This window comes from Telmatherina bonti, assembly GCF_933228915.1.
Source record: "Telmatherina bonti genome assembly, chromosome: 9".
NCBI classification, from domain to species: Eukaryota; Metazoa; Chordata; class Actinopteri; order Atheriniformes; family Telmatherinidae; genus Telmatherina; species Telmatherina bonti.
This window is the reverse complement of record NC_136627.1, coordinates 29,891,915-29,904,654: the sequence shown is the minus strand read 5'-3', so window position 1 is coordinate 29,904,654 and position 12,740 is coordinate 29,891,915. Positions and strand designations below refer to the sequence as shown.

At 38.7% G+C, this 12,740-nt stretch overlaps 1 protein-coding gene across 1 annotated transcript in view; it reads right to left on the bottom strand.

Moving 5' to 3' along the window:
* The window catches only part of nbeab (neurobeachin b), a gene marked incomplete at both ends in the record, with an annotated part of 192,563 nt that overhangs the window by 73,038 nt on the left and 106,785 nt on the right, over positions 1-12,740 (bottom strand). The window contains 3 exons of the mRNA XM_079246781.1: positions 64-188; positions 8,405-8,571; positions 10,401-10,509. Coding sequence (XP_079102907.1) covers positions 64-188; positions 8,405-8,571; positions 10,401-10,509 — 401 coding nt within the window. The remainder of the gene's footprint in view (positions 1-63; positions 189-8,404; positions 8,572-10,400; positions 10,510-12,740) is intronic.

Below are 12,740 nucleotides of genomic sequence, written 5' to 3'. Positions count from 1 at the left end.
GAATTTTGTTTAAAAAATGTTTCAATGGAAACAGTGAAACCAGTTCCATAATAATACACTCACCATGCTCCTGCAGGGACTTGCATGTGACATCTAAGTGGGTGGAGCCAAAAGCATTTCTGACAAATCTCCTCCTCCGTCGCAGGTCATCTTCCCAGTAATCAAGACGCCAGAAGTCGTGCAGCTCACTATGATAGAGACAAGAGGACAAGCAGGTTGGACAGACCAACACTCCCCTCTGTGATGATCTGATTACAGCAGCTACTTCCTTATCACAGAAAAATATCTTGAGTTAAAATGGGGTCACAGGCAGCGGACATTATTAGGCTGAGTACCGGCATGCTCTGCAGAGGTCTCACTGACGTTAGCTCTGTTAAAGCCCATAGCATCAGAACAGCGGGGAGCTGCAGCAACTGCTGCACACATAAATCACAGGCACCCCCATTTACAAATACAGCTTCAAATTACAAGTATAAATGGCACAGCTTGCCTCCTTTTTTACAATGTTTTTTAACAAGTCTTGTAAATCAAAAGGTAGGAACCTCAACGCAGACAGCGTGGAGTTTAATGATCAGGGTCTTGGGGCGGTTGAAGCATGAGCCTATAAAACAAGCATGCCTTGCTGCATATGTGGAGCCATGATTAAAATAATGTGCTGAAATATTCATTGAAATGATTCCCAGGGCCCTGAAGCAACCCAATTGAAAATTGCATTTTTATTCATTATTAATAACAGTGAATTAAAGCCATAAAAAAGAAAGAAAAAGAAGAAAACAGTTCCAGCATGTGGTAACCATCTTTGTAAATGATTATTCCAACATAAGTGAGGACCTGGGATAATTTTATTGCTTGCAGCTAATGCAAACCATTAAGCAACGGGACAAGTATTAGATTTCTAAGTGCTGCTTTTTCCAATTCTAACTGGAGCTGTTTCAAAGCCTTTATGTTTCCTTTATAGAGAAATATAGCAAAAAAAATGTCTTGCTTTAATTTACCTTTATCAGGAAAATGTAACACATGCATGAGAAGTCATTAAACTGGGATAGCTTAGATTAGGACCAAACCGGATGACATAAACCAACATGTGCTTCAATCTATTTTCATCTCAGTGTGAACACATGGGGCACAATTCTGCTTAAACCTCATAACCTGCAATATTATAGGTGGGATTTTCAACGATTCTCTCTCGATACTCAACTTATGAGGGTTTTCTTGTTCTTGTTTTTGTTGCATGAACATGTGAGATATCGTGAGGTACAACGGATCGTTTTTTTGTATATCATTTAAATAAACGAAAATGTTTTTTTTAAAAAGCCCCCAAAGCTCCAAACGAAACCTCAGATTGAGTATTTTGTGCTCAAACCCAGAAGGATATTTTTCAGTTTGTTGTTTCCTTGTTGGTTACAGGAAGGCTGCTTGGCAGGAATCAGTTTGCTTCATGGTACAGTTTCTGCCCCCTTTCCTGCCACAGTACTGAAGCAGTCTAAACAGATTAAAGTGTTACAGGGGATCACATCACAAAATACACCCTCCTTCCATCATGAATATAATATCTGCCAATGTCAGAAATCAAGAGGCTCAGGAGACTTAGCTGGGCTCTGACAGAAACAAGAGCTCAGTTTCAGTTAAATATCAATCAAAAGTCAGTATGCGTGAGCATGTGTGCACATTTTGTATCCACAAAGTATCATGAGCTGGTGTAGGCAAAGCAAAACTGAACGCCTTGAGCTTGTCCCCTGCCAATCTCACTCAAAGCTTAACTGAGAAGAACAGAGATGTCAGTGGGTGGAAAGGAGACACCCACGTAAATGATATTGTAAATGCAAGATTACACAGTGTGAAAAATGTAAATCCACTGGAGGGAACTGGGCGATTATTGTCGAAGATTATGTCTCCTAATTCTTGGTGGAAGTGGAGAGCAGATGCCAGTGGGGGATAAATCCATGCTTTGAAGATTTTCTTATTGCAGCATTAACCGCATTTGCTGCCTTTTATAGGTCTGTATATGGTTGCTCATTTCAGCTCAAATCTATTTTTATCCACAATATCTTTGATTGTCTTAACAGTAAGCATATGAACAGCAACCAAACCCTCAAGTTATGACTGATTAATGAGCTGCACGGCAATACTGCGATGACCTGTGCAGATGGTTTTAGTTTGAGTATCAAATTCTGCTCTTTGAATAGGACTTGTGATATTTTAGATTATCTGCACAGTCTTGGACTGAATAGAGTGCTGAATGAACCTCCTCAGAGTGGTCCAGAAGCTGTCCAAGAGTTTGGAGATCTGTAGCTGGGTGAGCCTCAACTTACAAGTGGTAAATGTCAAGAATGAATCTTTACAGGGAATTTTCAAGACTTCTACCTGCTCAAATTTCGAGCATGTCCATACCATGGATGTTAAGGAAAAATGTGGAAAAAGCAAGATTTTAAAAATTTTTGTCTAAATCAAATAACTTTGGCACTAGAAGGCATATATTTTAAAACAGGAATTCCTCCATTTTTTTGTCTTTTACAGCCAAACAAACACGTTATCCTTTCTTATTCACGACTACAGATCACCAATCATCGGTAGAATTTATAAAGGACAAATCCTGCTTTAGAATTCCTAATAGAAAGATAGTTGCCTGTTTTGTCAGAGTAACAAATTGTCCATCCAGTAGGATTCATTAAGCAGAGTTGGTTTGAGACCTCCTTATTTCACACATTGAATGTGTCTGGCTTCATGACAACCATAAAGAATTGCTGTGAGGCAGCCCTCTAGAAACTGGCAAAATTTATTAGTCCCATCACCCATCAATCACCCAAATGGATTTCAAACCGCATTTTAAAAGCTAATTTTCCAGCACTGATAACCTACAGGAAACGGGAGCACCATCATTTATGGAGGCTTTCAGACTTGCTAAGTGCAGTAGGATAAATGTATAAAGGTGCTATCGTCTATTCTCTTCTCGCTTATATTGATATTTTAAGTATGTCTTTCTGCAAGGCGCCAGAATTGTGATTTTTGAGGTGCCAGATCTAAGACACCCCTCTGCAGAGGGAATAAATTTTGTTTACAAAAGGACGCAGATGAAAATAATTCAAAATAAAATAGAGAAAGAGGGCTCAAGGATTGAGAAGAGTTTTATAGAAAACTATAACATCATTCTTGAGAAGAGAAAGAATTCTGGCAGCTGACATGGGCTCATATTGGATCAGAGGGTGATGTATTTTTAATGCTGCTCTGACATTAAGGCAGCAATGGCCTCCCAATTTGTTTCCACACATTTTTGTCTGATTATCTGAAAAAATTGCTTTGTTGTTTGAGTGAAATGGTCAACATGAGCCTATGAAAGAAGTCCTGCTCAGTTCCTTGTAATTTCAAGTCTGCAAACACACACAGTTAGATCAAATTTTACAGTAAACATAGCTGGAGTGATCTACTGCAAAACACAATAATTAACTTCATGTCTTTAGACTGACTTACACCAGAATGGCTTACCAAATATGCAGAGCTAGATTGCAGATAGATTAGATTTTCTTCCTTAAAGATTTCCTTTTTAAACAACTTTTACTCCGAGGGGATTTGTGTGAGGGAGCCAGAAGGAAGGACAAGGACATGCTGATTCAATAAAACTCCATTATACTCCTTTTTAAAGCTTCCACTGGTGACATGAGTAGGGATAATTATAATACATACCAGTAATCAGCGACAACTCTCTTGAAAGAAGCAGCAACTGGTTTCTGTCGCACACACACGTACACACACACACTAAGCATGCATCAATTTGAAGTGACATTTGGAGGACAAGTGGTCTTTTCTTTCATTTCTAGCTGTCCTGACAGAATGGCCCCAAGTACTTGAGAAACCTTTTGGAAATAATATCATTGGAAGTGCCACTGCATCCAATATGTCTAAAAGTACATAGCATGAAGATTACAAAAGGTGAAACAGACAAAAGAACAGAGTATAACACAACCTCCTTAACATGTGCCTGCAAAATCAAATTAATTGAAAAGTTTCTGTCACAATATTTAGTTCAAGAAAACTAACAACCTCCATGTGGCCAAGAAACAATAATTCAAGCAAAATTAAAACCAGATATGTAGTTTTCTAGTAATAATGGGACCAGGATACACCATGAAGCCAACCAGTGTCAGCAGAGAGAGAAAAAAATCTGAAAATATTTTGTCAACCAGCACATTCTTTCATGCATTTCTATGCTGCATTTTTCCACATATGGCTATGACAGATAAAAAGAAACACTGAGTAGCAAAAGTGGCAACTGGCAACCATATGGTGATGCACCCATATCTTTCAAAGTAACCTATAAAATGAAGGGGGGAAAAGTACAAAAATCCCCCAATAAAAATACATGAGGTCTGATCATGTATCTGTTGGATCCCATATGGTAAAAGGGGCTATGGGCACCATCATGGTTGCATTATTACAAGACTTTCATGTGTAATTTTACTATTTCTCATCATCACTGCTCTCAACACTCCTTTCAGACAAAGGTTTACAAAGCTGGTCCAAATGTTTCTGCTATTAGACTTTTCTTTTGTAGATTATGAAGTGGAAAAGATAACCACTGAAGAATGGGTATTGGACAAAGACAAAAGGAAGACAACACAGCAGCAACAACATTAACTCCAGGTCATCTGGTGTAATGAAGACAGACGTACGTGGTCCGACGAAGGATGATTAGCCACACTGTACTGCTGGCGCCCCCCCCCCTGCCGGATGGCCAGCTTTGCAGAACCAATCTTTCACAAGAAATGTGGCACAGTCAAGCAATGCCCAGCTCAATTTCAACACGCAATAAAATTGATGATTATGTGAATGGGCCTCTTTCCAAAGATAATTAGCACCGAGTACAAGGCTAAGATGACCCTGAGGGGATTGAAGCAGTCAAAGTCGAGAACAAGTGCAAGTAGAAAATACATCAGTGTGCTAGAACAAAGGATCATTATGCTTTAAATAAGATGTAATAACTAAAGAATAAGAAAAAAACACTCACAAGGAATGAGCTTTAAATAAATCTGCATGTTATTTAACCATCTGTGGAAGGTGAACTCTGCAATGAAAGGTGAGCAAAGCGCTGGTTATTAAGATTTAATGTTAAATTGAGGTTATAGCGAGTGCTTTTACTGCCACCATTTCTATTGTCAAGTTAAATTTTGTTTATCTTGTCAGACTCAACCTTGACCTTTGTTTTATCCCCCAGAAGGGATATCAGACCTTAAACCATGTGAGGCCATAAAGCCCCCTAAAGGTGCCCAATTCCCTAGTAGTAGTGGACTTCTATTAGAATTGATAACCCTCTCAGGCAAGACCAAATACTCTGGGCACATAGTGAGTAAAAAGGGTTCATTCCATCACAAAGTTATTATCCAGGGGCAGATTGTTACCATTCATCACGTGCAAGAGATGAAACTCGCTGTTAGTCAAGGGAAACGGCTGTTTCACTGCCTTGCTGCAGATCAATATATGCCGCCATTTTCCTTTTACTTCTTTGCTACAAAAAAGTAATTATACAGAAGAAATGTTGACAATCAATAGAGCAGTCAGGTAAGGTTAAGGTCTGCTGTGGAGGCCAGCAGAGGCTCCTCTGTCAGCTGTCAGTGATGCTACACAACTTGCATTGGAACAAAGAGGTTTGTGTGCTTCGGCTCCTTTTACATTTGTCTCAGGTTGGTGTTTTGACAAAGTACTTAAAAATGCTGACGAATGAATTTCAGAGAATGACATAAGAGAAACTCATTGAAGTTTACAATGAAATTATGCAAACAAAAGATGTGTCAAACTGCAGAAGAAACTAAATATTTCTATATCGTGTGTATATTTGTTGGAAGAACAAACAAAAAGCTTCTTAGCAATATGAAAAAATTTTTTGCAACAGATTAATTTTCTCTTCTGTAAAATGACAGAATTTATAGCAATGTCATTGTCAGGAGGTCCCTTGTGGAGAAAGTGGTAGATGCTAGCCTTCTGTGCATTCAGTGGTCTCTCCTTGACATTTACTTTCAGTTTAGACGAGCCTGAACTTTATAATCCACTGGCAGGGTTCAGAGGTCAACAGCAGAGGGGACAAGAGGGCAGGGAAAATCACTCTCTTGCTGGAAAAAACTCTGACATCCAATTTTCAACTTGATTTATCAGTGTAAAGCTAAAATTGATAGTGTGTCATTACTGAGCAGAGTGCTGTCTTGGAGAGATGTATCAAAGTCTCCTCATTTTGATTTAGCACAGTGGATCAATACAAGCCTATACTGTTTCAATTTGAAGAGTATTGATTTCTCTATGCTGACTCTATACAGGGGGACATTCATCATCAAGGAAGCATATAGTATGATCAACCAGGCCACCACAGGGTCTAATCTGCTTATTCTTTAGTCAGAACACATGAATGGAGAGAGGTTGTTTTCAAGCCTTGCACATCTTATTACCTTGTACCCAGTTGTTGTCATATGTTCTGCAATATGACTTTCTAATACTGTTTGCTACAGTAAAAACAACAGTTGAAAATTAAATGTCTCTCACTGAGACTACCCGCAAATATTTTGATCCAGAAAAACAAGCATATGTAATTTCAAGCCCTCGAATGACAGCAGTTGCAAACACACACTGGTAAGGGGAAAAATGTAAACAAAGCATGCTTGTTTCTGCCAGCTAGATTCCAAAGAATAATTTTGTTTATATTACATTCTACTCCTAATGATGAATATCCTTTGGCCTCCCTCCAGGCAAAACTTAGGAGTTAAAGGTAAAACAATTTCTGAAAATGAGGGTAAAAACAAAACATTACCAAGTAAAGGCTTTCTCCCTCTATCTCTCACACACAAACACACACACACACACACACACACACACACACACACACACACACACACACACACACACGTACAGGGACATAACAGACAGCCACCTTAAAAAGCCTGGGGGCTTTATATTTTACAAGAGCAGCATAAATGGGAAAGTTAATGTAGCAGTGAATAAGACTAAGCTGCTGAACTGCAACACTGCCTTGAGCTTGTGAGCATATTGCATCATTTTTCTTCACCAGCAGGTTACCATTAAATTTGAATTTGTTGGAAGTTTTGCGGTATCATTAACAATGCACCCATGCTCAATAACCTTTTGTTTCAATGCAAATGCTATGCCTCAGAGAGGGGCTCCATAAATATTTGAACACGAGCCCTGAATTCAATCCAGTACATTTTTATGAGTTGTTAAGGTTCAGTCAGTTTTGGGAAAATCTGCTCTTGGATGCGACAACCCTCATTCTTATGTTCAGACTATTAGCATAACACTAAACATATCTTTTGCACAGCGCAAAATATATTTTCTCTCTCTGAAATTATTTGCAACCCTTTAATAGCCCTTTTAAAGCTTCCACGTATTGAAAGTGATCAAATAAACAATACATACTATGTTGCATAATGTAGAAAAATGGGCAGAAAATTGTAAATAACTTAAACAGACCTGCTTTTGTCTGTTGTTTGACATGTAAACAAAGAGGTAAAACTGGGATATATAAAGTAATACTGAAATTGTTGAAATATTCTTTTTTTTTTTTGCCTCAGGAATATTTAAAGCAAAACAATTCTAACAAACGTGGTTTCAAAAACTGTATTGTATCTTCATGAAATGATAATACAGCAAAAAGGTCAAATTTGGGACCATCGGTGTCCGTGGGTTCCTGTAACTTTTCATTAACTATCCCATCAAACTATATAATTGATTTTATATATATATATATATATATATATATATATATATATATAGAGAGAGAGAGAGAGAGAGAGAGAGAGAGAGAGAGAGAGAGAGAGAGAGAGAGACTGTTCATATATAATATTCCTTTACAATATTTCAGGTGTACAGTAAAAAATAAAAAGTTTTCAAATATTCAGCTCTGTAGATAATATAAACAGTATGTCCAAACACCTCCGCCTGTATATAACGAGGTGTTTCTGCCAAACTGTTCTAGATCCGTGGGCCCACATTGAGACAAGTGAGAGCCGCTGGTTATTTTAACAGGGCCCGTGGGGAAGGTTGCAACTACCACCAGGTGCTGTGCTGTGTTACTGAGGGGGTCAATGAATGGCTGGACAATGCTGCAGGAACAGCCCAACCCCCTTCTTCTCCCCTAGTATCTTGGATGACTGGCCAATCAACTGTTCTCGGGGGATTAAGCCACACCGCACTGTAATTACATTTGCTGACCCAATTGCTGACCCTATTGGATCCTGGGAAAATTACATCAAGTGGTGGTCCTATCCCTTAAGTGAAGATTATTGTGAGCAGGTAACTTTGGTCCTGAAGGTTGCACCCAACACTGCAGAGTTATTGTTCATGTTTAAGACTTGTCATGGCTTACGTCAGTCTGAAATTGAACTTGGCATGTATAAGGGCTTCTTACCTCTGGCCTGGTGTACCCCAGGCACCATGCTTGTTTGTGAGGATGTTGACAATTTTCTGCTTTAACTGGTTGGCTGTCACATGGTCTCTATGTTTGGCAGCGCTGATCAGGTGGTCGCACATCTTCTCTTCTTCTTTTCTATCAGTCGCATACTGGACACAGTGTGACTAATTGGTTTAGAAAAAAAAAGAAAAACAGAAAGAAAACAAAGTAAACCTCTAAACATATTTTCAGATTTAGGTAAGATATCCATGGACAACGGTGATGTCTGACATTGCACTATTAGAATTTAAGTACATTTTACTTGAATATTGTCAGAATAAAATATTCTCCCAAATAGAGCATTTGTCACTCTGAGGAATGTCATGGCTTCATTCAACACACTTGAGTGCATAAAGATATTAGTGGACAGCTGAGAGATGTATTTCTTCTCCCTTATAGGGGTGCAGTAAATCATGACAAGTGCACGAAGGTAGTCCATTTCCAAACTGGAGACAGATGAGGCTCCCTGCTAGGTGGCTGAGGATGGTGCTATTAAAGAAGAAGGAAAAAGCTCTAATAGACCCACAAAGAATAAAGCATGTTAGTCTAGGTGTGGCGTAAAATGTACAAATGCAGCTGTTGTCTATAATAAAATAAACTGGAATACATTTTCCACTAGAAGTTGCATATAATAATTAAAAATCAATTGCAATCTTAGTGTTGGATCAGTTTTTAAATGAACATGCAACAGAAGAGCTCCAGATGGCTGAAAGTAAACTAGAAGAGGACATCTTTGCTGCTAAAACAAGACTGTCTTACTAGTTCACCCTAGGGGAAGTCTTGCTAATATTCACAATCTAATTTGCTAACAGAAGCTAGAAGTTAATTGAATTTCCTCTTTTAAATTTGAATTCTGTCAGATATTATATTTCAACATATTCCTCCTAAAGCAGATAACTCAATCTCTGCTTGTCAACTCATATTACCACGTGACATTGTGACAAATATCAAGCATTATTTATCACTTTAAAGCATATGACGCTTCTCCCTGACACCAACTTAATTGTAAAAATGTCTTATCTATGTCCTGAATCTTCAATCTCGGAGAGTGGGTAATAAAGTAATGTCAAACCAAGATGAAAAGTGTAAGCTGTCTGGAGTTGGCAGACAGAGCGGATGAGGCCAGGTACACGTCCCCCCCTTCTCTTGACATTGCATATCTTGCCGTCTCTTCCAGTTTATCTAGGAGGTCAAGGATCCTCAAGAACTGTATATCAAGCAGCTGTGTGAGGATGGCTGCTTTCCCCAGATAAGAAACTTATCACTTCCCACATGTACAAGCTGTTAACCAGTCTGGTAGAAAATTGTATGTTGTGTTGAGGTTTGCACAGTTACACAAATACACACACATATTCTGATTTTCAATAGCAATAACGACCAAAAGACCTTTAATACATCAAACTTTTACTTCATTTAATGCAAGTCAAGCATTTGGTCCATATGTGACTTTCATGATTACTTGACTTGCAATATTCTTTGCAATTTTACATCATGTTTGAAATGTGGTTTGTTTCATGGGATTAGGCTAATTATACTCACGGGTCCGCTACGATGCCGCCCCCCCCCCCGAGTTGGTTGATAAAAGCTTACATCAAAGTCCTAAATTAATATTGCTGGGCCATCCCTTGGCTGCCAGTAATTACATTCCCTTTGTAAGAATTGTGAGGGGAAGGAGTTAATCCATACGGGGACACAGAGGGACACAATTACAGAGTATACAAAGTTGAATGGCTTTTTAATACTAATAGGATTTGTTTAGAGCTAATTATGAGATTGACAAATTCTATTTTCACAGCAGATGGCTAAATTTTCATTTGAGGAACCAGCGATGTGGACCAGTACTATTCCCTGAGTATAATGCTCTCTTTGGTGTAATTTTATGCGATTCATTTTAATCCCATACTGAACTTTACTGTGGAATTTCAAAAGCATTGAATGTTTGCTCAGTTTGTACCTCAAACTCTGCATGCTTGTGGACGTCTTCAGCCCGCTGTCTGTTGAGGATGAATTCAGCCTCATTGGCAACCCGAACTATGTGGTCCTTCATGGCATGGCAGAGCAACCTTTAACAAAACAAATGTAAATCCAACAAACTTCAATAATGAGATAGAAATACAGATTTTTTTTTTTTTTCAAGCTGAAAGCTTTTGTAATGCAGGTCTTAGAAAAGGATGGTGTTTAAGGCAGTTGTAGCAGGTCAGAACTGTGCAACATTCTCCTTGTTGAAACGACCGACAAGTAAACGGTGAGCATCATTTGTCTGAGTTATGCTGCAAGGCTGCAGGTCAGTGACAGATCCCTCTGTAGCATTAAGGAGGGAGTAGAGCGTCATTAGAGCACTGAAGCCTGTCTGGCATACTTCTGACTGACTGAGCATCCCACCCAACTGACCACAGCATCAACCCAGTGCCTATGCTGCTGACAAGTCTGACTCTAGAGGGTATATGACAGTGCTATTGAGTTTGGTCTTATGAGGGCTGCAGTCCTGCAGGTTTTAGGGTATCCTTGGTCCAACATACCGGACTTACATTACCTTGACCCAACACCTTTAAAGTATAATGATTCATTATATTTGAGGTAGGTGTGTTGGAGCGGGGGCAAACTGAAAAACCTCATGGGACTGAACTGATTAACTCAACCATGTGCGCTCCACCCTCATTCACATTTAAATTCTAGTATCTTTAATAGCTGAAAGATGCTGCATTTTGTGTAGATTACATGCTATTTTACACACCATTAGGCCAGCTTTGTTTTAATTAAAACCACTCTTGTTCCTCTCCAATGCTTGATACGGATTGTAATTTCCCTTCAGTCCCAAAGAGAGTCAGTAATCTAGTGGCTGTATTCATCAGCCGCTCCTGCCTCTCTCTAACTGTTGACAAGCACTCATTCATAGACAGAAGTTCACAGTTCAAAGACAAAAGCTGGCAACATCAAGCTTAGAACCAAGAATAGCTGAGAAAACAACCTGACAGGTGATATTAGGAAAGCAATTTTTAGTGTGGGGAAGATAACAGCTAACACTTTAACATTATTATATATTTCTGAAGCAAAAAATTGGTTTCATTAACCCCTTTATTGCAAATTTTCATTAAACCACTTCTGGCCTTTGTTTATTTTATTTTTTTCTATCCGTTTATTCTTTTTTATTTTACATTTACTCTTATTTATTCTTATATTATTTATTATACCTTTTTAAAATTAATTTATTCAACAATAAATTGTTTATTTAACAAGAAACTTCATTTAGTTTGCTTGTTACATTTAGTTTTTTATTCCTGATGTTTTCTGTATTCATTTTGTTTTTGGTTTTTTTTATTTTAAACACATTCAGGTGTAAAGGAGTTAATCAGCCATTTAAATCTAATCTTTTTTATACCTTTATTGTTGTTATTATTTTTCATTTGCTACCAGACCATAGTGTCGTGGACCTGTAGACAATGCAATCAGATCAGTTGTCTCTTATCACATCGACACCCTTCCATCACTATTCTTCTATGCAGATACGGTACTAGTAAAAAGTTTGGACATACTTTATCCAGCAGGAAAGTATATTCCAATTTTTGAATGTTAGTGTATAAATAATGTAGAAAAATATAACATTGCTGCTTAGGTGATGAGCCTTTTCTTTAATTAGGTACCTTTAAAATACACGGCAACAGAGGCACTAATGGCCTGAAGTCTGTTTCTTTTCAATTTATGGCAGAAATACCATCTTGAAGTTGGAGGTCTTAACAATTTTATAGAATAAAAACCCATTTTCCCACCCAAGAGAGGCCTCTTTAGTGCGTTGATTCTGTCTTGGCACTTAAACAGCTATAATATGAAACAAAAAAAAAACCTTGCTGCATTTGTTGTTGCATATCCAGCAGAAACAATGTCTGTGTCAGCCACGCCATGTAAAGCAAAGAGATCTACATGGCGCTATGTCTAGATCTGTCTAGTTAAGCAGAGTAGGTGTACAGAGACTCAACTAAGACTGGAAAATTATGTGTCTGTCAGCAGCACCCTGGACAGCGCCGTGTGGTCCTGCTGACTGAAACTCTTTGTTCCTGGGCCAGCGGGGGACTTAGAGAAACCTGGCTGGGCTGGACCAAGAGCCTGGGCATACAGCAGGCAAGGCCAGATGGGTCAGCAGATGGGTAAGGAGGCTGAGCTGCCCCTGATCTGCTCGACACAAAACTCTGAGTCTAGCCACACCCAGTGAGGGAGAGGGAGGGAGACCAAGAGGAAAGCAAAAAAAAACAAAAAAAAGGGAGGCAGACAGTACAAGAGGCTGACCTAACGCTACTGT